Source organism: Macrobrachium rosenbergii, chromosome 41 (assembly GCF_040412425.1).
Source record: "Macrobrachium rosenbergii isolate ZJJX-2024 chromosome 41, ASM4041242v1, whole genome shotgun sequence".
Taxonomy (NCBI): domain Eukaryota; kingdom Metazoa; phylum Arthropoda; class Malacostraca; order Decapoda; family Palaemonidae; genus Macrobrachium; species Macrobrachium rosenbergii.
Window position 1 is genome coordinate 1,262,152 of NC_089781.1, and position 26,993 is coordinate 1,289,144.

Sequence of the window (26,993 nt, forward strand, 5' to 3'; positions counted from 1 at the left end):
AGGAAAAATACCCAAAGTATTGTGGGGATCAAACACCATTGACTTTAGGAACAGCTGTACAGATTGCCTGGCTTTTACAGTAGGTGCTTTAGGTGCCATAGATGACAGAAGGTTGGGTACCAATCCCTGACTTTTGCCTGCTGATTGAGTTTGTGTGACAAACTTCTTTCAGTTGGGAGATTGTGGAGTTGGAGCAGTGATCCATCCTGAAAGGTTAGCTTCCTAGCGTAGTTTCACATCCTTACCAATAGCATCAAGGAAGTAACTTTACTTTGTTTGGGAGACAAAGGTACTCCAGTGTTGAGTTGTGTGCTTTGACTTTGCAACTGCTCCATGTGTTTTAACCTGAACTTTGGCACCAGGAGCAGCATAGATGGTGCATTGGATTGTGGTAATAACCAGATAGGTAAGGCAGCATTTGACCTTATTGCTGTATGATGTTTTTACCAAAACCTTGGACATAAAGTGAAAGAAGTTGGACTTAGTATCTTAGATCAGAGCTACATGTCTTAGTATGGTCATTATTATGGGAGAGGTGTTATTTGCTTGAGAGAAGACAGGATGAGAACTTTGTCATCCTTGGTCCAGTGGGTCTGGAAAAATCCAAATTCTCCAACCAGTTTATGATAATCCCACACCAGGCATATTGGTTTACTGTAGAAACTGATTCCTCACAGCTGGTTCAATGTGCGATTGCTTCAACTCCAACTTTTATGGTTTTGGTCAGCATTTATTCTCCTGGATTGCTACCCAGTGATAGCATCGTAGGATGATGTGAAGGACTTTCTATGGTGACAGGACCCATGCCACCTTCAAGCAGGCGTCACTCGTCCTTCCCATGTCATGTCCAAGCTGGTGGGCATACCTCCTATGGGGGTTTGGGAGATAGGCCATCACATATGAATGACTGGTCTGTAAAAAAAAAAAAAAAAATGACCAAAATTAAAATTACATATGTATGTTGTACAAACCTATCATTTATATCATTGCAGGGTTAGCAATTATTAAGGTAGGCTTGAACTATTGAAGAAAGTCCCCTAAAACTTCTGATAGGGGTGATGAGTTTAATTGAGAGCTCATTGGCTTAAGATTTGCAAGAACCAAGTGCTCTGAAGTGCTACAGTCATTAAATCCATGTGGATGTGAATTAAGAGGCCCGTATTTACAGGTGCAGAAGTGGAGGGATGTGCTCAACAAGCAAAACAGTTGCTGAATGCTGATACAGTAGTTCCCAACTCAGAGGCTTGCAAAATTGAAGCCAAAGAGACAATGACCAGATGAAAGGATTATGGCCGGCTTAGCTGTTACTGTAATTAAAAGGTCCAAAGGGCAAAACGATTGAAATATGTGCCATGTCCCTTTGTTGTGTACTATCCCATCTTCAAGAGTGCTTTTGAAACTTCACAGGGATAAGAGAGTTGAAATCAACATTAAACTGAACAGTCTGGTAAAGATCCAAAGCTGTCAGTAACTCGGCTTTAACTGCAAGACCAGAGCCATTGGTGATTATTTTGGAAACAATTTTCTGGATAGACCATGTAGTCTGCCTCTTTCTTTCTTTAAATCTTCAACTGAAAACCCCTATGTTCCATGAGTCAACAGACGAGGGCTCCAAAGGGAAAATAGCCTTCAGAGACAGACAAGTTATAGGAAAAGGTGATAAATAAATAGAGGGAATAGAAAATAAAACCCCCACACCTGAAACTCAGGAGATGTCAGTACAGAATAGGAATGGAATTGCTCCTCCCTTAAATATTTGGAGATCAGAAGATTCCACAGCTGCACTAGGCAATCTATTCCACATTTTAATTGTAGCCAAGATAAAACTCCTGGTAAACTGAGTATTATTAAACCTAATGCTAGAAAATGACACTATTTGCAGCAGCAGCAGCCTGCATGGTGTTGCGAGCAAAAACAGCTTGTTCAGGTAAAGAAGAGTGCAGAGGATGTTTGTCATTGTAGTACATTTTATGCAGCAAACATAATGAACTTGCTTTAAGTCTGTCAAAGTGACCATTAAGAGTTGGCATAATAAACTTGACTGATGACCCAACTCTATCCAAGAGTTTGAGATAAGAGTCAGCTCCCAAAGACTGGACCATTTAAATGTAAATCAGGATGCAAAGGCAAAAGTGTTCTGGATTGACTAACTATCATACTTTGAGGTTTTGAAGGATTAAGCTTCATGCCCCAAGCCAATTCCATTCCTGAATACATGCCAGATATGTATTCAAGGATTCTGCGACCACAGACTAAAGGCACCGAGACAACAACAGCACCTTGGGCACATGCAATCAGTTTGTTCTCCATACCTTGCTACATGTTGTTAGCATATAGACAATGAATAGCAAAGGTACAATAACACTATCTTGAGGAACACCTGAAATGACATTGCTAAAGCTATACTGGCCAACAACACAGACTCTCTTGGGTTTTCCAATTAAAAATTCATTTAGAATATAATAAAAGTTCCACTAATTTCCAATATTCTTGTAGATAGGTGCTTCATGATTCACACAGTCAGAGGCTGCAAAAAATTTAGACTGACCATGCATGCCTCTGCACTAGCATCGAGAGCACTCTGCAAGAAATAGATGTTGGCAAGCACCACATGTACCAATGCCTTTATGAAACCCAAACTGTAATGCTGGTAGCAGGTATTATCTTTAACAAACCTACAGGAACCTTAGATTACAACGGGTAATTGAAGTCTGTCTGTATTCAGGGGGCATGATGATGGACTTATGCCCTTGGTGTGGTGATTGAAGTTTTCTTGCTACTGCTAACATGACAGTAATGCAGGCCAGGCTGAATCAGTGGTCATGTTGGTAGCACTCTATTTCGTGTGGGAACAGATCAAGGAGGTGTTGACACTGTTATTTGCTGGATCACAGATGAAGGAAGACCCTGTGCTGTGTTCAGTAAAAGTCTGCTGCTTATCAGATCTGTTAATATTTTCTCTGATGTTAAAAGGTTGCCAAAATTGTCAGGAATCAAACACGATGTACAACCTTTCACATGGGATTTCTGTTATCAGTGCTGCTCACCTTCATCTTCTCAGCTCTGTAGATCTGAGTAATTCGTGAACTTTCATTGTTGTCTAGTAGTTTGTTTTTCATCTAAGGATTCCGAGACTTGGAGGGGTCAAGATGGGTCTGAATCATAAGTGTGCAGTTTTATATGAAGACAGCATATGTACACTCATGACCTAACACTGCATCCTTGTATGTTACCCGCTGTAGGGCGGTAGCGCCATCAGTGCACCTCACGCGGTGCACTGTAGGCATTACTCAAGGGTCTTTGCGTCTCATCAGCCCCTAGCCACAACCTCTTTCATTCTATTTACTGTAACTTTGTTCATAATATCTTCCTTCCATCTTACTTGCCACCCTCTCCTAGCAATTGACTAGTAAGTGCAACTGCGAGGTTTTCCTCCTCTTACACCATTCAAACCTTTTTACTGTCAATTTCCATTTCAGGGCTGAATGAGTGCATGGGTCCCAGTGCTTGGCCTTTTGCTTAAATTCTATATTCTATCTGTATATGTTACAGAATCAGTGAATAATTTCAGTACTTTTCATCATCTTGATTCAAAAAAACTCAAAAAGGGTATTTAATTTTATATGCTGCTATTAAGGTGGTCTGTTTTACTGGGTCCTGGCCCATTTTGAGATTCATAAGAATGGTCAGGCAGAAAAGTAGGCGAGAACTGCAGAAATATTGGGAATATGAATTTTAACCTTTATATCCCACCATAAAATTTTTGTCATAGTAATGAAACATGCATGAAAGCCTACATGATAGCAAAGACTAATATATAGCATTTGTTGATTGTTCAGACATCTTGAAATTGTTAGTAGTGTGGAAAATTATATTATTTGGAATGAATCTTACCTACCGTTAAAGTTAGCTGAAATATTTGCGCCATTACAGCACGTGTGATTGGCATTCAAAGTAAAACAAAATAATGCTTGGCTAACCTGCTAGGACTGTCTGTAATCACCTGTTTCCCACCAGGTGGCGCTGGAATGTTTGTATTTGTCGTTGTCAGAATTCTTCATGCTGTGTCCTTATGCAGACGGTGTGAATCAGTGTTAGTAATAACTGATGATTTCTGGCTGATTTTCTCCTGTACAGTATTGTGCTTATATTCTGTTCTTGCATTATGTCATCTACAACAAGCATTAGGCTGTATAGGAAGCAGGTTGTGGAAACCGAATGTTTCGGTTGTGCATGATGGCCATGTATGTTAGCGTAGAGGCATGAGTGTTGTTTTCTTGATGTGAAGATAGTAAGGAGTGATCTGTTGAGAGGATGAAAGTTTTGTGAAGCATCAGAAGATGCTAGAGGCCGATAGATTATATAGGTAATTTAAGGCACACCATAAACCTACTCGGTCTTTTCCTTTTGTCTTTTGGTGTTGCTTCTCCTCCTCCTCCTCCTCCTCCATTAGCCCACCTGGTAGCTTAGGTTTATTCCTTTCTCATTCTTTCTGCTCCGCCTTCTTTTGCTCCCTATGTGGTTCAGGAGAAAAATAATGGGTAATTGACAAATATTTTATCATGGTTAGAAATTTGACTGTATATATTAGAGCAAAGATCCCCCATGGTGATCGACCTTTTTTGGTTTCCCCCGCAAGAGAGGTGGTGTCAAAGCCTTGGTGTCTGTCTGTAGCCTGCTGTCTGGACTGCCCTGGGTCCATTGGTCTTCTCCGCAGACAGAGGACCATGGCGTGTCTCGGGATCGAAGTCTGTGCTACCTCTCTCAGCCATCTCTGGTTCAAATTCAACGCATTATCCAGAGGAGTTACTTAGTAGTTTAGTGCTCGCGCCCACAGGTTTACATACCATCCATTTTGGAGAGTGATAAGTGATGTATGTGAACTGGTAAAGGTATAGGGATACAGATATTCATCAATTCTTCTGTTATCATTTACTCACATGGTATTGCCCTCCGAACAGACAATAACCCTACCCCCTCTTACTCAGTTTTCCCCGTTATCACCTCGTATTTGTCACCATGTGACAATTATATTCTTTTTCATAATAGTGGCTCTTCCTCTTCCACCACTTATTTATCTAGAGTGAGTTAGCCTGGTGATAGAATGGCTCTCATTTCTCAGCAACTGTCTCTCAAGTGTTGTGCAGATGGCTCTGTCAGTTGTCACGGATACATGGTGACTTCATGCAAGAACCCTCTACCTTCCCCAACCAGCTGCCTACAACAGCTCTTATTGCAAGCATTCTGTGACATTGCTGACATAACGTGGTATGTCACCTCGCTGTCATTGTCTGTAGATTGGTTTCAACCATGATTTGGTTGATTTTCCTTTAGTATTTAAGTGGTGCATAGCTTGTGTTGTTCCGTTTTCACTTCCTTTTGCCAAAGATGACTCCATTGACTGGCGCTCTTTAGTTTACTTCCACCATGGCTCCTGTTAAAATGAGTAAAAAGTGAACACTGGTTATGGTAAGGTGCATTATCATGGAAGTAGAGCCTTTGGGAAATGGATGAACAGTTGAAAAAGAATGTTAAGAAACTGTTTAGTTAAATAGCTCCGCACCCAACAAGTGTATTGTATTTGGAACTGTGTTGGTAGAATGAGCTCTTGGGAACCAACCATCCTAGGTGATGTGCTGGCATGTTGCTGGCTTGATCTAAATAGCAGAGGCAATCTTGGAATTGTATCCTTTAATGCTGGTTCTTGGATGCTACTGCATCTCTTTCCAGTTTTTGAAGCCACTTAGAACTGAGTTAGGAACTGGATACTGTATAAGTTTTTTTCAACCTTCCTTTTGTTCAGCTTACAGGTTTCAAATTCTTGGACCAAGGAAGCAAAGACTCCTCTAGTTTGTAAGGTACTTTGGCCCAATTTCCTTTTCAGCGCTGAATGAACTCTTAGGTCCTAGCGCCTGGCCTTTGTCCTCCTAAATTCTATACAGTATTCTATTTTGTATTAAAACATTTTGATGAAAAATTGGTAGATTGACCTTACAGATTTACTGTACATACCACAGTATTGTTTGAGACCTTTCTCTGCCATTACTCTTTTAAGACATAAGTGTTTATACATATTTGTGCCTTCACCTAATTTACCCATGTTGAAAGGGTTTTAATTTTTTGTTCATGGCACATTATCTGTAGATTGTGAAGCATTCTCATATATTAAAATAGATTTTAGTTCAAGTAAGTAGTAAAACTAGACAAAATGGTAAAAGAACACAAAATCATGAGGATTTTTTATTGGCAGAAAAACATACAAAATATTGTATAATTCAAACCACAACATATAAGATTTAAAATCACTTTCATTCACACTTATGCTTCATACACAATGTAATATAGGAATGCTCACATCACCTTATATACATACATACACTTGAAATTGCACAACTATTTTTATACAAATACCTTACTTATAAAATGCAGCATGACAAACCCTATGGATTCCACAGTAACCTACGTACCGTCTTCTGAACACCGTATGGTTGTAAGCTATGAAATTTGGGAAAAATTGTATATCCTACAATTGTTAATAAAAGTAATTCACATAAAAATGAATCCAGTAATAATTAGCCTAAGTATTCTTATTGCCTCGTTAAATTCCAAATTGTAATTTTATGATTCCTTAAGGGGAAGTCCACAAAGTACCTATTTTCTTTGTAATATTTGTACCTTTTTAATGGACCACATTTGTTCAGCTTCCTGAGTCTTAATGGTTGTGCTGATGGGAAAAAAAAACTGTCCATTATCTGCACGTAGTGCAACTAGTTACTAATCATCTGCAACATCTTTCAACACTGATAAACTTACATTATACCGTACTTATGTTACAACGGAAAACTGACTGTCATATCCTCTCAAGTTTACGTTCGTATTATTTTCCCCTCTTTATTGATAAGTGATCCTGATAGTATCACATTCTGCACTGGTATTGGAGAACAAACAAACTATGTACAGTATACGCTATTGAGGCTTGTGACCACTAAATCAGGCATCACAGATATTTACTGTTTAACCTCTGCAAGTGTGATTTATTGCATTGAAAATTATCTCTGTGCATTAAAGAACATATGCTGTACCTTGAAGTGACTATGCGGAGGCTAAAATAGTTTTGTCCCTTGCAACCATGTCGTCACAGGTTTGATAAAACTACTGTTTTCTCTTTCATTGCTTTGTATGACTCAACATCCAGCACTGGAGCAAGCTCATATATCATAATCAGTCTTGAGAATGAGCAAATTAAAACATCAAGATCATAAAACAGGTGGTAAACTTCTCTCAACTTTGCATATTTTGATTATGTGATGATATAATAGTAAACAGTAGCTAAAAAGGCCACAGTTAGGGTATACAGTACATTTATAGTACCTCTGTTCAAGGTGTATATAATTTTTGAAAACAAAATGCAAGCCATCTGAATGAATTACATCCCAGTAAACAACACTGACCTTCCTATGATTAATAAGTACTTTTCCTGCTTCTTAAAAGATAAATATTTACTTCTGCTAGATTGTTAGTGAAAACACTAATGCAAAAAGGAAAATGAGGCCCAAGACAATTGCACTACCAAAAATGGTAAATTTACTTTAAACACAAATTCCTACATATGAAAATTTTAACTATTATACATCTATCATATATAGGCACATCCTTCAGTGGTATAAATCTGATTTAGTATTTAACCAATTAAAATTCATAAACTTTCAATCCTGTACCACCTAATTTTTGATAAAATAAATAAAAAACCTATGAATGCTCTAGTAAACTTAAAAATCTTACTAGCAATGTCACTTGACAGTATGGTAGCAACAATGCAAACAAATACATATATGCATTCTGCTATTTCCAAGTCTTATTGTTTGAAACTAAAGGACTGAATTTATACAAATAAAGGATTCAATGTATGCAAACATAACGAGGTAACTATTGCCGATTTTATGAAGAAATAAGGGCCAACAGTGAAAAGATAAGGATGTGGTTCATCTGAAGACTGGGATTATCACCCCCTGCTGTATAGAGCAGTAATCCTGGATATCGGATATTTGGTACCGAGTGTTCTGGAAGAGAAACAAACCGAGTTAATACTTACTCGTATTTAAGTTTAATGGTTTTTATATGCTGTAATTTGGTCATTAAACTTTTGATAAGGATTTTTGTCGTCAATATACTAAATTTTTGCAAGTACAAGATTCCCATAAAAATTTACTTGAAGATCACTCACTCCCTAAAAAATTGAAGTACTTGGAACAGTCAAACCATGATTAAGATAAAAGGGCCTATTTCTTTGCAGCCTAAATGTAACAAACACCTGCATGTAGTAAACTAAAAAAAAATTCTTTTGTGTTTGTGCAGTTAAGATATGAAAAATGTTTTAGATAAAAATTCACAAGTTTGATTGTAAAGATTAGGTCTTTAATGTATACATTACTGTTGTAGCTACTTTTGTTAGCCTTCTTATCTTAAATGTTGCACAAACTTTTACATTGAATTCATTAAGAAAAATGTATCAACCTTTCCAAAGGTACTTAAAACTCATTTACACAAGTATAACAAGCTACTGTGTAATATTACTTTGCATATGATGATGAAAAAACTAATTATACAGTTTTATAGACTCATTTTCTTATCTTACTGTACTGTACTAAAAGTTTTAAATTTCTACCTTAAAGTAAAGAGCTACAATACACAAAATGTGCGCAGCCTGGTACATTACTCATGATGCATGTTCAAGGTGCCAAGTGCCTTTCGTGCAGTGGTCATGCTCTGTAGCTGTAAGACAAGATCATAATACTAAGAAGTTAAGGGAAGAAGAAGACTAGCATACATGATGAATTCCCAGCATACAGGAATTCCAAATGCTGCCTACCTCTCAGTTCCTGAAGAAGATGGCAGCTAAGAGGGCGAGGATTGCCTTGGTAGAGGGCGTGGGCGTGTAGGTAGCAGAATAGCTGAGGGAGCCACACGCGGGCGGGCACACGGGCGTGGTAGTCTCTACAATGACCAGAAATAATACAGTCACAAGGAGCAAGGCAGATGCCAATCAAGAAGCAGCAGCAGCAAGACTTGGGTTTACTGTTGTGTGTCCCATGGACTTTATTCATTTGGCAGTGCCTTGACATTTTCTGACAAATGAGTACAAGTAAGCTCAGGCCTCACTGCCAAGCAAACTGCAGGGTCTTATATACTGTATGCACTGTACTACTGTGAAATATTGTTACACTTGTTCTATCAACTTTAGTATGAATGTACACTGAGGAGGTTAATCTCCCACAGTGTGGGCACTCCTACCAAAATCACTATCTGTTAACAATATTCTACACAGGTAACTTAACAGAGCTAGACATTCTTTGACTGGATCATTGTAATTGTCATGCAGTTTAATGAAAGTGATGAGCCATGCTACTAGTAGCATTTGAAAGTTACAATTAAAAGCTAATGTCACTTGTTAAAATTAAAAGCAAATTTTAGGTTTAAATTATAATCAAGAGCAAACCGCAAATATTTTACAGTACTTGGAACTAGATGCACTTCCAATACACGGATCCCTGAGTTCCAACACTTGGACAAAATTTGTTTGCTAAATTGTTTGCATTAGCCTTGCAGTTTAGTTATAAAAAGTTAATTAAATTTTGATAAACTCAATAATACTGTATCCCTGTTTATAAAATGTTACTGCGTTTTGAGTATTATTGCGTTTTAATAGAGTACATATTCCAGTTACAAAAAAAAAAAAAATGTAGCTTTTGTAAATTGCCAAATTTTCAGTCCTGTCTAATGACCACATTTTCAGACATAAGCAAAATACTGTTGTCCAATGTTGGTAGCACTTTATCCACTTGAAAAGCATGTGGCATTTGTTATATATAATCACCTTTTCAAGAGATTGCTCTGATGTATTTTTTACCTACCATACTGCACCTTAATGAAAGCACAAGACATTGCAATCTAAAATCTTGGGGGGGAAGAAAAGAGAATAATTTCCATTCAGCAGAAAGATCATCATCATAGATAGGCTCAACAATGCAACAGAATGCTAGTCTGAAAATTGTACAGCACAGTACAGTACACAGTATTTCTGGGCTTATATTTTTACCCAGTAAACACATGCAATAGTTGTTTCATATATTTTTCAAGAGTCATGCATTTCCTACAGAGGTTTATGTTCATTAGTAAATAATTTCATCTTCAAACACTGTTGTGCCATAGAATAAACAATTTTTTCTAGCATGATGCATTACAGATTTCAAATGTCTAGGCTCACTGAAAAGGCTAAAAAAATACTATACAACTTCTGCAACACACGGTATTTCAACATGTTTCAGATTTAATCTAAAGATACTGTACTACCAAAAGTATAGTAAGGTCAGTTCTCTAAATTGATAATTCTACTATTTTGTACCCCACTGAAAAATAAATACTGTACTTTCAAAGGCTGGCCAAGCAGTAACCAGAGTTTGAATGGAGTACTGTAACTTGCTGACAAAGTCAACAAAATTCACCCTTAGAGCAACATTTAAGTATATACTGGTAATTGCAGACACGACAGGGGTGTTATCATAATGGCTGTAAGAGTTTGCATATTATCAAATGGATAAATGTGTTACAGTATTTAATTAAAAACAAATTCACACCAGAAGGTAGGTTAGCATATATAATAGATAAGACATTCCAAAAAATCAAAACTTTAACTTTTAATAACTTCATGGGAAACTTTGCCCCTGGCAAATTTGTTGAACACCTAACTGTTTACTTGAATACAGTACTGTACTGCTATTGAGGCCCAATTTAATTCAGATTCATAAAATGTTAACCCCTTTTTTCATTACAGTCTTTTCTAAGATTGGATCAAAATTCTACACTGCAGCATGCAAATCCTGGAGTATTTTTTCTAGTTGAGGTGCCATCTACCTGTAGAAGTTTCCCTTCTTTTAAGATGTGCTGTGAGAAATTTTGTTGATATGAAAGTAAAGATGCATTTCAGATCACCTAAGCTTAAAAATTTATGACAAAGTCAGTGGTAAATTACTAAGATGAAACCTTAAAGTACAACTTACCAATAAGAGTGACAGTAGCTTCAGATTGACCTAATTTGTTGGTAGCCATGCAGGTGTAATTTCCAAATTGCCGTTTCTCAATGGTAAGAACCCTGAGTGTAGTGTCTGTAAACTCATCAGCACTTGCAAACTGAGACACTCTGAAATGTTGCAGACAGTTATAATGATGTCATGGTAGACTGATCATAAATGACATGAAACATTTGAAAGTCTCTTTCAACTAAATGCCTTAAAAAAACTACATAAGAGCACAGTACTACTGTGCTTTCATTTAAAATTAGGAGGAGGGTGTGATGGGTGTAGAGCTCAATAAATCAAATTTATGTTCATACATGTTTAATCCATGTAGGGGGGGTAATTCAGTGCAGTGCACTGTAGGCATTATTTAAGGTTCTGTGCTGCATCCCTTCAGCCCCTAGCTGCAACCCCTTCCATTCCTATTACACTACTGTACCCTCATTCATATTCTTTTTCTTCCGTCATACTTTCCACCCTCTTCTAACAATTGATTCAAAGTGCAACTACAATGTTTTCCTCTTGTTACACCTTTCAAACCTTTTTACTGTAAATTTCCATTTCAGTTTTACTGTAAATTTCCATTTCAGTGTTGAATGACCTCATAGGTCCCATTGCTTGGCCTTTGGCCTAAATTCTATATTGTTTATATATTCTATACATATTTAACTTGACATGCTTGCCCATGGGTAGACAGAGTCCTTAATTGAAATAAAGAAATATATCACTTGGAAATTTGTATAAACTTGACTGGTTAACAAAAAATTATACCAAGCACAGTTTTCCTTGATATAATATTAACAAAATGCTTTATTGGGTTGAAACAGTTTTAAAACATTCCAGTACAGTACATCAATTTGTGTATTATAATTAGCTTGCTTTGCAAAGTGGGTATGTTCTGAAAAAAAGAAAAAATTATATTTGAGCAAAAAATAAAGTTATCAAAGCCTAGTAATCAAACACTGCAGTCTAGGAGCTATTACAATAGTGTTGATTTGAGGGATGAATGATAACCCCATAATTGGGTTGTAACTTTTTATTTTTAACGATTTGGTCGAATTCAGACCAGCAACATCTTAATGTGCTGTTGTGTGTAGACTTCACTGGATTTCCTGTGGTTTTTCTTTTTGTTTTTGCGGTTCTTGCTCATTTTTGTTTTTTTGGTTCTTGCTCATTCCTATTCTGGGTGATGAGAAGTCCTGGGACAGCCTTTCCTAATGTTTTTCATCGCCGCCTTTGCTTTCTTCATCATCATATGCTGTATCTCAGTCTCTCTGGCTGCTTCCTTCCCTGGAAGGTTAGACAGTAACTAAGGAAGATGACTCTCCTTCGGAGAGACAGCCTACGAGCAGTGTTGAGCCAGTCCACTTCGGTTCAGGTGTGTGTGCGTTGTTGCAGTGTGTCGTAGCTTCAAGAGCTACTTCACCCCCTCCTGCATTTGACGTTGGTTATGTAGTAAAAGTCGAGCCTTCACCTTAGTCTTTTGTTGTAGGCCATGCCTGTGTTCCAGGCATTTGTCCTTGGCTGTACGTCCGCCATCAGTGCAATTTCCACCCGGATTGTCTTCTTCCCCTTCCTTCTGTTGTCCTTTAGGGCACGGACAAGCATTTCTTCAGTTCCACTGAGTTCATAGTGTATTTGTGCTTGCTCTTCCCTGCAAGTTTCCTTTCGGAAACAGTTCCTAGTTGCCATTTTCAGCGATGTCACCACAGTTTTCCAGACGCATTAGCTGAAGATACGCTCTCCAAGGAAGGCAGATATGTGGCTGTGCAGTTTTGCACGCCAATGTCTTTGCTTCATGCTGTACACCTGAGGAGGAAAGAGTAGGGCTTAAGTAGGCAGAAGTAAGCTTTGCCTTGGCCATTATGTTGCACAACCATGACGTTGCTGCAGTTTGTCAAGTATATGTGGAGTCTTCTTAATCCCTGCACACTCATGTAGTGGATGGATTGCTCTTCACACAACATTTCCCTCCTGCCACCACGATTATTTAGACAATTGGCTGACATCCATGGGACGTCTATTACAGCTCCCCCATTCATTTTGTTGGGAACAAGATCATCAATATCTCCATGGCATTGCAGGGCAGTGCCTTCTCTCTTCTTTCTCTTGGAGAGTTCCCTGGCGAACGGGATCGCTCTTCCAAGAGCATTTCTTCCTCCACAGGTGGGCAGAGGGCATCGATAACATTTCCGTGGACGTATGGGTACAGGTTCCTCTCATGTTTGTGTGATTTGGGGGGGGGGCATCTGTGCATCCTCCCCCCCCGACCTATTTCAACAGACTGTTCAAGATAGAATTGACACACTGAACCATCAGGGAGTCCAACTTGAGGGATGAGTATTCCGAATACAGTACTCGCCTGTCAATCCTTCCTCAAATTTCCCTGCTACATTCCAAGGGAGACTTCATACTCCTTCAGACAGATGGCTCCCTGACTATCTCTGTTGTGAGCTTCAGAGCTCTACCCAAGTATTCTCTTGACTTCTGTCTTGGCTCTAACCAGTGCATGCTCGTTCAAGGTACGTCTCCTGATGTATATCGACGATTGATGGGTCTCGGCGAGCTCTCATGCTCAGCATCTTTAGGACAGGTCCAACTTCTTGGATTTGGTCACAGCCTGAGAGTTGTTGCATGGACTTGGGACATCTGAACTTTCACCCAAGCAAGAATAAGTGTCTGCGAGGCTAACATACAGCAGCATGGTTGCCCTTGTCACGACAGCGGCAACCAGCTTGGCAGTTGCAAGCCGTTCTTGGTCACCTGTCATCACCAGAGAGCCTGGTTCTTCATGGGCGGCATCTCCTTCATTCCCTTCAATGCTGCACTGAAGGGGTCCTGGTCTTCGACAGGGATTCCCCATTCCTTCCCTTCCTCTCTCGGAGAAGAGAGACAGGACTTAGCCTATGGTTAGATGACAGGTATCTCCTTTGGAGTGTCACTACACGCTTCCCCTCTGGAGATACTTCATGTGCTGAAAGTAAATCCCATATGTAAAGACTTCAGGGTTGTAATGTAGGGAAAATACAAATTACTTAAAAAATTTGTCATATCTGAGTCATTGCTTGAAGTCATATCTAAGGTACTCAATCTTTCTCTCTAGTGATAAGATTAATATCCTTAATAATTATGTTCTTCATTGGAACCAGGAGCTAATTAAATTGAAAACATTATAGCAACCACTATTTTCAATGAAGATAAGCAAATGATGCATCTGATGTGTCAAATCATGTTGCCACCAACTGGATATGAATAGTCATTACAGTACTTAAAAATTAATTCTAAGGACATATAGTAGTAGTAAATGAGTAATAAATTCTACAGTCATGGGAGTTTATGCTTTAGATTCAGAGACCAAGGTGTTTGCCAAGCCTGGGAATTTACGGATAAATTCAATCAAGAAAACAACACTATCTTGGAGCTCTTGAGAAATTATACCAGAATTGGCTCTTGTTATTTTGCAGTTTGTGTTTATGGCTATAAACACCAAAAAAAGCTCTTGAGTTACATGCAAGAAGGAAGGTGTTGTGTCACTTGGTAACAAGCACTTAAATGAAAAATGGAGAAAGTGAGAAGAATCTTTTAAAGCCTATTGTACTGTTGTGCTGTATCACATGTCGTAAGGCAGAACGAAAGCAAGAGCAATACTGTACTAGGGAAACATTTTTGGTGCTACTGACTGCTCACCACTCCAAGAGTTCATAAAGCGTCACTTTGGATCAGTCAGCTATAGCTGAACACCAAGGGCAGTAATGGTGTAATTTTTTCACTAAAATAACTTGGCCAAGGGAGAGTTAATACAGTATTAAGGGTTACAAATCTAGGCCCCAGGTAAGTTGGGGGTCATTTGTAAGCTCAGACATGAATTTTGTAGTTCCACTGTCCTGTGGCATTAAGGGTTACACTATTAAAGTTCTGGCTATTTTGGTTAACTATTTTAGTTTTTAAAAGTACTGTATAGTAAAAGTTGGAAAATTGAAATGTTTTTACAGTACAAGATTGCAAGGATCAAATTTGACCATGATACAATACTGCATACAGTATGTCTTTACACTTGCATTTATGGGTATCTTTATACTGTACTCAACCTCTATTTGTTTATTATGAACATATTAATCTTCAGTAGTCTTTTGTACAAACAGCTCTCCAGCTGCACTGACTTATTAAATCCTGAAAGGTACCTCACTGTGCTTGCCAAGACTACTACCAATCATCCTGCAAGGTTTAATTTTTCTGTATGGCTCCATTGTGAGTACTGTAGATTTAACCTAGTTGCTCTTCCTGGTTGAGCATATTTTGAATTGGTATAGTATTCCATTAAAATTTTCATTTACTCATTTGTTCATGCACCTTTTATCTTTTTTATTCTGAGGGCGATTGGTGAATTTTTAAGAGTTATGAGTGTCTTTGCCCTCTGGGCTAGTAGTGTCACACCACTGAATGTTATGTCAGAACTTTTTCTTTCTTCATCCAGTATTATACCTCATTCCTGTGCACCTTGAGATTGCTTGAACTTTATATGCACCTTGAGATTGCTGGAACTTTATATTTTTGAACTTCCTCTGTAGTTACAACAGTCATGAGATTTCTACAGTAATATATTTATTGAAATTTAATTTCAATAATTTCATAATCTGATGTCATGCCATTTTTCTTTGTCTCACAGTAACAGATTACCTTTTATTCACTGCAGTGCTACTTTTTACATTTACTTACCTACGCTAGTTTGATTCTATCATACTTGGTGAATGTTTCTGAAATTTTGCACTTTCTGATTTGTATCAATTCCCCCTTACTTTTGTTTGAACACCTGTGAGGCTTTAATTCAATCATGCTTAGTAAATGTTTATGAAATGTTGCACTTTTTGTAAATTGTAGTAATTCCTCATTACTTTTGTTTGCATACCTGTGGGGCTGTATGTAGTGATTTTCATTATGCCTCACGTATTTGTGAGGGTTTGGAGGGACCATGCTTGCAGTTCCTTCATATCCCCTTTAGATAAGGACCTACATTTAAAGTGCCTTTCATGTAGAGAGCAACAATGTTCCCCAAAGAACTGCCCAGTGTGTGTGTGTGTGTGTGTGTGTGTGTGTGTGTTGGGGGGAGGGCCCACGGGCCACAGCCAATGACTATAATTGTTTTCCTATACCAAATGGAGGGTTTACAAGTGTAAGCTCAAAATTACCTCTGCATATACATCCTTAGACTTTGTCATTGGGTAGTTTGATTTTTGTTTCTGAAGTTGAAGTTCCTTTGTCTGATGCTTACATGTCCATGGTATCTCCTCCTTGAAACAAAACTAGTGCTAAGGGGTGGAAGTGAAATATTTTGTCTGACGTTTTGGTTTCCACTTTTTGATGACTTGTCTCTTCCAAAGTTCTCCTTCCTCAGGAGACTGCCCTATCACATTCAAGAGGGACCTTTTTCCTGCATCCTTGACTGCCTCTCCTTTAGTTTCTGGCTTTGTACCACCTGCTTGTCTTCCAACTTCGTCTGCACCAGTGTCTTCCTTCATTCTTTTGTCTTTCCTCCATCCCTATGCCTGTGGTAGATTTTGGAAGGACTGCTGATTTTTCTTTGTAGATTATTTGGACTGGTGCATTTTTCATTTTCGATATCCAGCCAAGGCTGTCATGGATTCATGTAGATTATTTGGACTGGTGCATTTTTCATTTTCGATATCCAGCCAAGGCTGTCATGAATTCATGTCTGGACTAGCTGATTGCAATCCTTTAAACTTTGACTTTGTCTTTGGTGTTGCCTCCTCCACCATCTGATACGCCTGTGATTTCCACATCATCCCCTACAGTGCCTACATTATGGACAGTGCATTGCACTTGTGGCTTTGACTGCTTCCACCCTATTATTGTTTTCTGTGTCTCTATTGTGCCTAAATCACTGGCATCTGTTTAGCCATGAGGTGAATTAGTTTATCACTGGTGTTTTTCAAAGTCCCGAAAAGCATTTCTTCCATGCGAAGATGAAGGATTCACTATGTTCTAACCGTGTCCCTAGTACCTGAACTGGTTTGCCAGAAAATTCCTCCTGCTTTGAATGTATGTGACTGAAAGCTCAGCAGCATGGTAAACCACCCACTCATGTATCTGCATAGTCAATTGGTGGAGGTGGAGGGAAACTTTCCTACCCTGCTTGTTGGCTTGTTGATAGATACCAGTGCAGTAGTTTTGTTGCTTATCAACACTGAAGTGACACATTGCACACCCTTGGTATTTTACCAAAGCTAGGAGAGCATCAGGTATTCCAGGACTCTGGATGTGTAGCTGAAGGTCCTCCTCTGTCCACAGACCTTAAAACAGGTACTTAGCAATGTCAGAACACAATTTAAAGATTTTACCCACTTTTTTTTGTGTACTTACTGGGACTGATCAATCGTTTATGGGACTGGAGTACCTCATGGTTGGTGTGACATGTCTTTGGGACCCCATACTACTATTAAACAGCCCATTGTTTTATGGAAAGCTCCCAGTTTGAGACAGATGAAACAACTTTAGCTCTACCACACAGTGGCTCCAATGAGACCATTCAGGAAGTTTTTTCATACTTCTATCTCCTACTTTTGCCCTCCCTTCTATACTGTAAACCAGGCTATTTATGATTATGGGTTTGCAATGAACAAGCAATGTATTTACAGATTAAAGCATATTTTCCATACAAACCCACTAATCCTAATATACAGTAATGTACACTCATCACTTCCCTGTTATCTCCATGCTTGAGGTTAACATAGAAAAATGAAGCTTCAGAATGATGTAGTATGGAGTTTGTTATTATTGTATCTTGAAATATGTTTGCATGGAAGTAAGGCTTGTATGAAAAAACCAACTTGTAAAAACAGTTTACAGTATTGAAAAAAATGTTGGCTGCCCTTACCTATAATGCTGATTGTTAACTAAGGCCTCCTGCTTATGAATCCAAGTGATGGCTGCTGGAGGATAAGCTTCTACATGGCACTCCAAATCCATGTCATATTGGAGAGCCTAAGGTATTGCAAATGTGATATTAACACATTTTATACAGATAATTTGCCATTTTCAAAATCACAAACAAATATTCTAAGCTCTGAGTAATAAGTGTAGTTTATCAGTGGCAACAGATTCTAATAAGTACTATCCTACATAAAGGCCTGGCCTATCTAATATACTGGAGAACTAAATAATTCTTAAGTACAGTACAATACTTAATTTTAAATTATGTTTTTAAACCATCAAGATTAACTTGTTTTTAAATCATCAAGATTAACTTAACCAGAAATTCTTTTACCTGATATACTCGAGGACGAATAGCTGTCACAACTGGGGCAAACTCTACTTCAACATTAATGTTCCTGCGAGCACCTCGTCCCACCTGGTTTTCTGCAATACAGTAGTAAGTACCTCGATCCTCCTTGCGAACATTAGCAATCTGAAGGACGTTCCCCCTGTTAATAAAAAAGAATCATAACAGATTTTGATGGAATCTTAAAATTCAAATTCAGAACATTATCATTAAAAATCAGTACTATAAAACAGTTTGGGAACAACACTAAAAGTACTTAAATAAGACAAGATTGCATAAACATACTTTTAATACTGTATAACCTTCAACTAATATACCTTTGTCAAAGAAGGCATACCTTGTCATAAATTCCCATGTAAATTTTTTGGGTAGACAATTTAAAGGCTCACTAATGTAAGCTGGGCAAAGCTACTTTTAAGTTTATGCCAAAAAAGTGCATAAAACATGTAATGAGCAAGCCCACACTTAACTATTTTGTTGTGCTTTACTTTTAAATGTTCACTGTTTTGTTGCCAACTTATATGACATCAGTCTTTTGCTCTGATTGGGAGATGTCTTATATCCTACTCACCATATTGACAAGTTTCTCTGCTTTGATTGGCACCAGTGACCTTTTGATGTCACAATGCCAGAGAAATTACATTAATAAGTTAATCTCTACATTAAAGAGGTATCAAAACATTTTGGCCTGGTAAGGGAGGAAAGGGTCAAAATGAGGAATCGAAGTTTATTACAACAACAGAGTGGTGACACTGAATATACAGACAACACTAATCAAACCTGTGATAGTATGTTATGAACATTTCATACTTCTGTGAACAGGGTTTATTCTTCCAACAACTTCATGTACTGTATGAACTGGTAATATTTTTATTCTTTATAATAGTATTTGTAATTTGTATATAGATTATTGTAATTATATATGTATATGTATAATATTCTCTGTATCACTGTTAGTTATTGATTGGCATTGTTCTTCTTTTAGAATGAATGTAATTTTGAGTGAAGTAAAGCTTGGGATAGCAGCCAAGTTTGATTAACCTAGTTCATCACAATTTACTTAAACTCAAAAATGGAAGGAGTACTGAAGCCTTCTCAACTGGACCTAGACCCAAGCTCCACTACAGCAGCAAGAGTGTGGCATCACTGGCAGACTTTCTCAAACTTCATTCAAGTGTGGTGAAAATGTTCCTGATAAACTTTGTATGAGTAACACAGTTTGCCAGGGTTCTGTCTATGAGTATATTGAAGAATGCAATGACTATGACACCGCTTTTGCCACATTGGAAAAGATTTATGTCAAGATGCCTAACGAAATCTTTGCTAGACATTTATTTGCAACACAACAGCAAAAACTTGGCGAGACTTTAGAAGAGTTTTTGAGAGAACTTCACAAGTTAGGAAGAAACAGTAATTTTAAAGCTGTTAGTGGTGAACAATACAGAGAGGATGAACTATTAGTGGATGAAGCCGAACTCGTGGATGATAATCCCACGTATGCTAATACGCATTAGGCATCGTGATGGACATGAATCAACAGTCTCTCAATTTGTAATTTGGCTCCATGTCCTGAAGACCTTGTTGTATATCCTTCTCCTAATGTCACTGCTAAAAATCCTACCTACTGCTATTGCTGAGAATCAAGAGCTATCATCACAACAAGAAACAGGCGCTGAATTTCCTCCAGAGATTGAAGTGGGGGAGGCAGTGATCTCACCAGCATCAGTATTAAGAAGATCTAGTCTAATATCAAAGGCTCCTGACAGATATGTCTGGGATTAAGGAATCATGTTCAGTAATCTTGTATAATGTACAGTATAATATCACTATGTAATTTTCAGTAGTATGTTTTTCTTTCTAGCGGGGAAGAATGTGATAGTATTTCTCCATAAAGGTTTGTCTTTTTTGAACATTTCATACTTTTGTGAACATGGGATTATTCTTCCAACAACTTCATGTACTGTATGAACTGGTAATACTTTTATTCTTTATATAATAGTATTTGTAATTATATAAATTATTGTCCATTAGCACAATATTCTCTATCACTGTTAGTTATTGTTATTATTGTTCTTTCAGAATGAATGTAATTTTGAGTTAAGTAAAGCTTGGGATAGCAGCCAAGTCTGATTAATCTAGTTCAACACAAAACCTAGACGTATTAACTAAAATAGTATTGACAGAAGAATGTGTAGTCAGCTGGATGTATACACAAAAGCTTCAAGAAGCTCTAGGATATAAGAATTATAACAAAAAAATAAATGTGGTCATGAATGAAAACTTTTGGGGTACTGGTAGCCTAGTAACATAGTAAATGTAAAAGCAATCTAACGCCAATTATTTCTAAAAATATCTTGGATAATTTTACAGATACCGTGCTTAAGTAGAAAAACATTTTTCATTGACTTACAAGAAAGAATTTTGTCTGTATTTTGACCTAGTAAGTTACTTGTCTCAACTTCATCCTAACAGTTGCTATCTTACCTATAAATTGATCCCCCTGTGGGAAGAATAGCATTGTTTTCTCTTCTCCAGGAGATGTCTGGAATGGGACCATTCTGTCCCTGGGCTAGCAGGATAGTTTCACTTTAGGCTGGAGTTGCTGGCTGACAAGACCTGAAATGAAAAACAGAAGTATTATACTGTAAATGGAATGGGGAAGATTTAGTGTAAAGACTATGAAACTATTGTAGTTTCAAGCTATTTTACTAGTTTTTACATACACTCAACTTTTGCCAGCAAACAAAAAATCTTTTATTGACACCCACAATATATCAAGTTAAGAGTAGTCTCCTTAGTATTAGTAAAAGATTATCAAGAAGACTAACTAAAATTGAGAACCATAATATAGAAATTCCATACTAATGACAACGAAAGTTTTTAGCGATTCATTATCCCTTGATTCAAGTTATTGTGTAGTGTACCATACCTTGTGGAATAAAAATGAACTTTTTTTTTAGAAACCTGATGTTAGTGTGAGTAAAATACTTGCATAATTATATATATAAACACTACTAACAGCTGAATGGAAAACTACGTTCTGTACAAAACTATTCAGTAACTCGTCTCAAGACAGTTTGCCATTTACAAGGGATTTTTTGGACACTCAAGAATGTGGTGTGGAGGCTGTGGCACGGCGTATGCCTCGAGCCCTTGTTTTACTTGGTCAACTTCAGACGTGTGTCAACCTAACAGTTCATTAGATTATCCAGCTGCACCAAACGGCACATATTCAACTACCAACCAAATAGCACAGATATTTCAATTCCCAAATAGCAGAGATCCAATGATCACGTATGCCTCCCTTCAGTTCAAGAACATGACAGACCTGTTTAATTACAGATACATTAGAGTTATGAAAACAAGCAAATATCAGTAAAAGTACAAGGTACTTTGTTCATTTCAAGAAATCCGGCCTTGGTCAACTGTAACATGATTCGAGTCAGTCCTTATATCACTTGATTTCATATTTCCTTAATATAAACAAATTACCAATCGAGGGTGAAATGTAAAATAACACATTGCCAAGAGGGGTTTAGCATCTTGGTTTAGCACCATATGGTTTGCATGACCTGGTGCTTGATGGTTATTAATTAAAAATTTGCCAAAGGAAGAAGAGACAACACAAGACTGGTGAGCGGACAAAAACCATTTAAGAATCCATTGCATAAATTAGGGAGGTTCTAATCGAGTTTAAAGTTAACCAGGAAATTGCATTTTCTGGTCTAAATCAAGAACAGAGTGGCACCATTACATCTTGAACTTGTGCAACTATATGGTGTTCATTTTCAGATAATTTTTAGAATATTTGATATTCAAACCATCGCTGGAAGTTATACTGTTCGGCCATCTTAAAAAAAAAAACTATCCGGGTCAAGGAAGAATTTGTTCTCTATCGCTCCAGCAACAAGCTCCTCAGGAAATAGCTCCCAACCTGGACCCTAACATCGTTGTCAACCTCGCATTGTTGAGGTGTCAGGTTGTCACAACTTCCCAGTACCAGTCTTTTTCATGATCTGACTTCCTTTACAGTGAACTGCGAAGTCTCATTTTAAAAAATAGCTATTGATGGTGAGGCCTTCGTGTTTGAGAGAGACTGGCGAGGCTTTCGTGTTTGAGAGAGGCTGAAATATTACTAAGCCACGCATTGCTGTCAGTTTTTCTACGGTGTGTTTTGGAAAATTAATCAAGTAAGACAATGGTACGCTTCTAAACCTTAAAATACTGTAGCTTGAAGTAACAAGAAATGAGACTGCATTAGCTCACCTGGTTGAGTTATCCGAAATGACAGGTGGTCTTCGTACCAAGAGTTTGACGTTGGCTGTGATTCTGTTGTTTATGCCAATCAAGACTTGGCACATGTAATCACCTCCATCACTTTCCTGGATATCCTTAATCTGGAATACACGATATTATTACTATGAGAATAAGCTACACTGACATACTGGTGTCACAACAAACGTGTTTACGTAATTAGCTTTTAAAAACAAAGTGACGAATTTAAAGAAAAAAAGAGCTATGGAAAATCCTTGAGCCCATTTAACTTCAGAATTTGACTTATGAGAAAAGTGCTGGGATGGGGGTTCCTGGTTTTTAAATGACGTGTTGAAACTAAATAAATAAAAATAAATCAGTCTTCAAACCCCTACCTTTCCTTGTTGAGGAAAACGTTGTTCTTAACCTTTTAGCCTTGTATAATTAAAGGGATTCTACATCTTATACCTGAATCATCAGTAGAACTTCCTTTTTCAAATAGGTTTTGTGTTCCAAACCCGATTCCTGGCAAACAAAATGAAGATCCAGAGTGACAGTAAGTTGGTAGGGTGGATGAAAATCCCCCTGCCTCAAGACACTGTCAAGAATGCCCAGTTCATACTTTGAGGGTGATTTGACAGGATCGTTCAGTACATGTTTCTGGGCCTCTCGAGATCAGGGAACAGGGGGAATTTAACTGAAGTGGATCTTTAGTTCAACAGATACTTGATTATCAAGCAGGTTAACTTGAAGCAATCAAAATTATTGGAGTGATGAAAAAACTTGGGTGAAGATTTCATTCCAGTGATGATTTCACGGATTTACTTAAAATATTCACGGTTGGAAGTCAAGATAATTTTAATTTACAAATTTCACTATTTGAACTCCTTATGAATGATGCATATCATTCTCAGTGGATTTTAGCAGGGAACGTTGTTCCAAATTATCCCTTTCTTTTTTTTTTTCCTCCACTTCAGTTATGGCCAATTTCAGTCAGGCTTGCACTTGACTTCGGCAAATGCAAGTTAAAATATGGTTTTTAAATGACGACATTTAAATTATAAGGTTTTCAGGTATTTAATAGTTATTTTGTTTATGTATATTTTTCTCAATTGTGAATTAATTTTAAGCTAACATCAGTTTCTATTTGTACATTATTGTTATTGTTACTATTGACAAAGACAAAGCATTTCCCTTTTCTCGGTCTCTGTTCCCGTAGAATTATTATCTCTTTAGTTTAAGAATGATATTATTTCTGTTAATTTTCCTGTGACTCTAACCATTCCAGAAAAAGGGATTTGTGAACAAAACCACTACTTGCATTGAGAGGGACAAGTCATTCTAATCATGCACCATGTGTCATGTCCTCCCAAATCTTCATTCTGGTGATGTATGTTTCTGTTTGGAAGACGCCAAAACGTCTGCCATTTCACATATGCTGTCTGCATTGGTGCATGGGTTTGTCTCGAATCTCCCTATGCAAATGTCCATATGGGATTTCTAGGATCTTTCCATTGATTTATGTTTTATCATTTTCGTTTATTATGTCTCCACCAATGGATCTGTTTGGGGTCGAGGAACTCCAGCATTTCGAAACAATCTCTGTTTTGCCTTGTCTTACCTAGAAATAATGCTGAATGGACTTTTTCACCAGACACGGTAACAACTCCAGAAATAGATTTTGAACAAACAAAAATTTATTCTTTATGGTCAATTTGGGATTATAAACTTATTGTAATTATAAGACTACAAATTCTCTATCATTGTTAGTTATTGTTATTATTGTTCTTTCAGAACCTTTGAATGAAAACCTTTTGAGTTAAGCAAAAAAAGCTTGGGATAGCAGCCAAGTCTGATTAATCACTAGTGTCAACACAAAACCAGCAACATAACTAAAATAGTAGCAGGCAGACACATAAATCTGTCAGCTGGAAGAATTTCACAAAAGCTTGAAGCTCTAGGATATAACATCAATAACAAAAAATAAATGTGGTCATGAATGAAAACTTTTTGAGGTACTGGTAGCCAAGAATCTACAAGTAAATGTAAAAAGCAATTAACCCAATTATTTCTAAAAGTATCTTTGGATAATTTTACAGAAATAACATAAGGATAAAAAGAAAAACATTTTTCATTGAGCAGGTTGAAAGACCAGATCTGGCCAACTTTTGGTATTTGAAAAGTTACTTGTCTCAAGTTCATCCTAACAGTTGCAAGATCCACCCCAAAACATGATCCAACTGTGGGAAGAAGGACATTGTTTTCTCTTCTCCAGGAGATGTCAGCAAATGCATACCACCAGCAGAAGCAGGATAAACAAAACCCCACAAAGACAGCTGGTACTACAGACCTCAAGAAAAACAGAATGAATTATACTGTAAATGGAATGGGGAAGATTTAGTGAGAAAGACAGATGAAACTATTGTGCTGTCTTAAGCTATTTTACTAGTTTGAATCATACACTCAAACTTTTGCCAGAAAGTAAAAAAATCTTTTATTGACACCCACAATATATCAAGTTAACCCCAATAGTCTCGAAAATATTAGTGATTGGTTCAACAGACTATCAAAATTGAGAACCACCACAAGAACATCATCCTAATGACAACAAAAGTTTTTAACAGACTTATCCCATTTTGATTCAAAGGACCAGTGTGGCACATCTGCCACCTGTGGAATAAAAAGGAAGGTTTTTTCTAGAACCAGGGAGATGGTTAGTATCAAGTAAAATGAGCTTGCATAATTCATATATAAACACTACTAACAATGAATGGAAAACTAACAAAGTTCTCCAAAAGGAAAAACAGTAGCTCCAGGATCAGACAGTTTGCCATTTACAGCATTTTGAAAACTGGGACATGCAGTGTGGAGGCATCTGCACATAATCAACAGAACATACATGAGCAAGTCAGACCCTTGTTTTACAATGGTCAACAAAACAGACGTGTTCAAACCTAACAGTTCATTACTTAGGCCCATTTCTCTCACCAGCTGCACATATTCAAAAGACTGCAAATAGAATGATATTAAAATTCCCCAAATAGCAGAAAACAAGGACCAGTACATCAACTACTTCTCAAGAACAAAAAGGAATATGTTTAATTACAATGCATTAGCAGATTATGGAAAACAATAAACAACAGAAAGTCAACGGTAGTCTTTTCTTTCATAGAAATTTCTAGGTCAAACGTAACATGATTCGATCTCCTTATATCACTTGATTGGACATTTCCTTAATATAAACCTGTTAGCAATCGTCAAAGGTGAAATGTAAAATAACACATTGCCAAGAGTCACCTTTAGCAATCTTGATTTTAGCACCATATGAAAATGGATGACTGGTGGTTGGGAGGGTTATTAATCCCAAAATCTTCAAAGGAATAATGGAAACAACAATCAAACTACCAGAGCGGACAAAAAAACCATTTAAGAATGATTTTGCTAAGTAGAACAGGTCTAAAAATATTAAATGTTATAACACGAAATTGAGAATAGCTGTCTAAAGCTTGGGAGAAAATCATTACATCAAAAACAAAACAATGGCAATTAAACATTTTCAGATAATTTTAGAAATACAATATTCAAACCATCGAATGGGTAGAAAATTTTTGTTAGGCCAAATATCAACAAACAACTCTCTCCTATCGCTTCCAAAGCACCTGAAACACTTCAGCAAAAATCAAATGCAGGCAAAATGCATTGAGAAGTGTCAGGTTCTCTAAAACCAAGGAGCAGTCTTTTCATGATCAGAATTTCCTTTACAGTGAACTGCGAAGACATTTAAAAAAATCAACTATTGATGCAGCACCTGTCCTTACTTGTCACAAACACAGAACAAAAAGCTTTCGTGTTGAAGTAATCCAAAACAATGCCACGCATTAAGACTTTTCACAGGTGTTTTGGAAAATTAACTTGTGTGACAATGAGAAACGAAACAAACTTAAAATACTCTAAGTAACAGAATAGACTCAGAGAAACACCATCCAGTTATGCGAAAAACCTTGAAAGGAGTTTGAAACTGCTGTGATTCAAGAGAGAAATCAAGAAAAACATTGAGCTTCATGAGGAACTAGACCTCCATCACTTTGCTGGATATCCTAAGCAGGAATAAGGATATTTTTAGGGATGAGAATAAGCTACACAATCAAGGAACATACTGTCAGAGTACAGAGAACAAACCCTGGGAGCCTGAATTTTCAAAATAAACTTTACAGTCCTTTAAAGCAAAAAAGCAGCACTGCTACAGAAAAGGCTTGCAGCCCAAGAGGCAATCAGGAAAACTGCAGACAAATGAATATTTTACAGATGGATCAGTAGATCTCAGCATCCCGGCAGCAGCAGCAGGAGTAAAACAACCCTCAAAGGATGCT

At 37.4% G+C, this 26,993-nt stretch overlaps 1 protein-coding gene across 1 annotated transcript in view; it reads right to left on the bottom strand.

Annotated features, from left to right (window-relative positions):
- Nucleotides 1-6,227: 6,227 nt before the first annotated feature.
- Nucleotides 6,228-26,993, bottom strand: part of Lac (Lachesin) — a 396,064-nt gene continuing 375,298 nt past the window's right edge. Inside the window, 7 exon segments of the mRNA XM_067083750.1 lie at nt 6,228-8,060; nt 8,870-8,994; nt 11,058-11,197; nt 17,965-18,071; nt 18,355-18,511; nt 20,854-20,985; nt 22,636-22,766. Coding sequence (XP_066939851.1) covers nt 8,873-8,994; nt 11,058-11,197; nt 17,965-18,071; nt 18,355-18,511; nt 20,854-20,985; nt 22,636-22,766 — 789 coding nt within the window. The 3' untranslated portion in view covers nt 6,228-8,060; nt 8,870-8,872.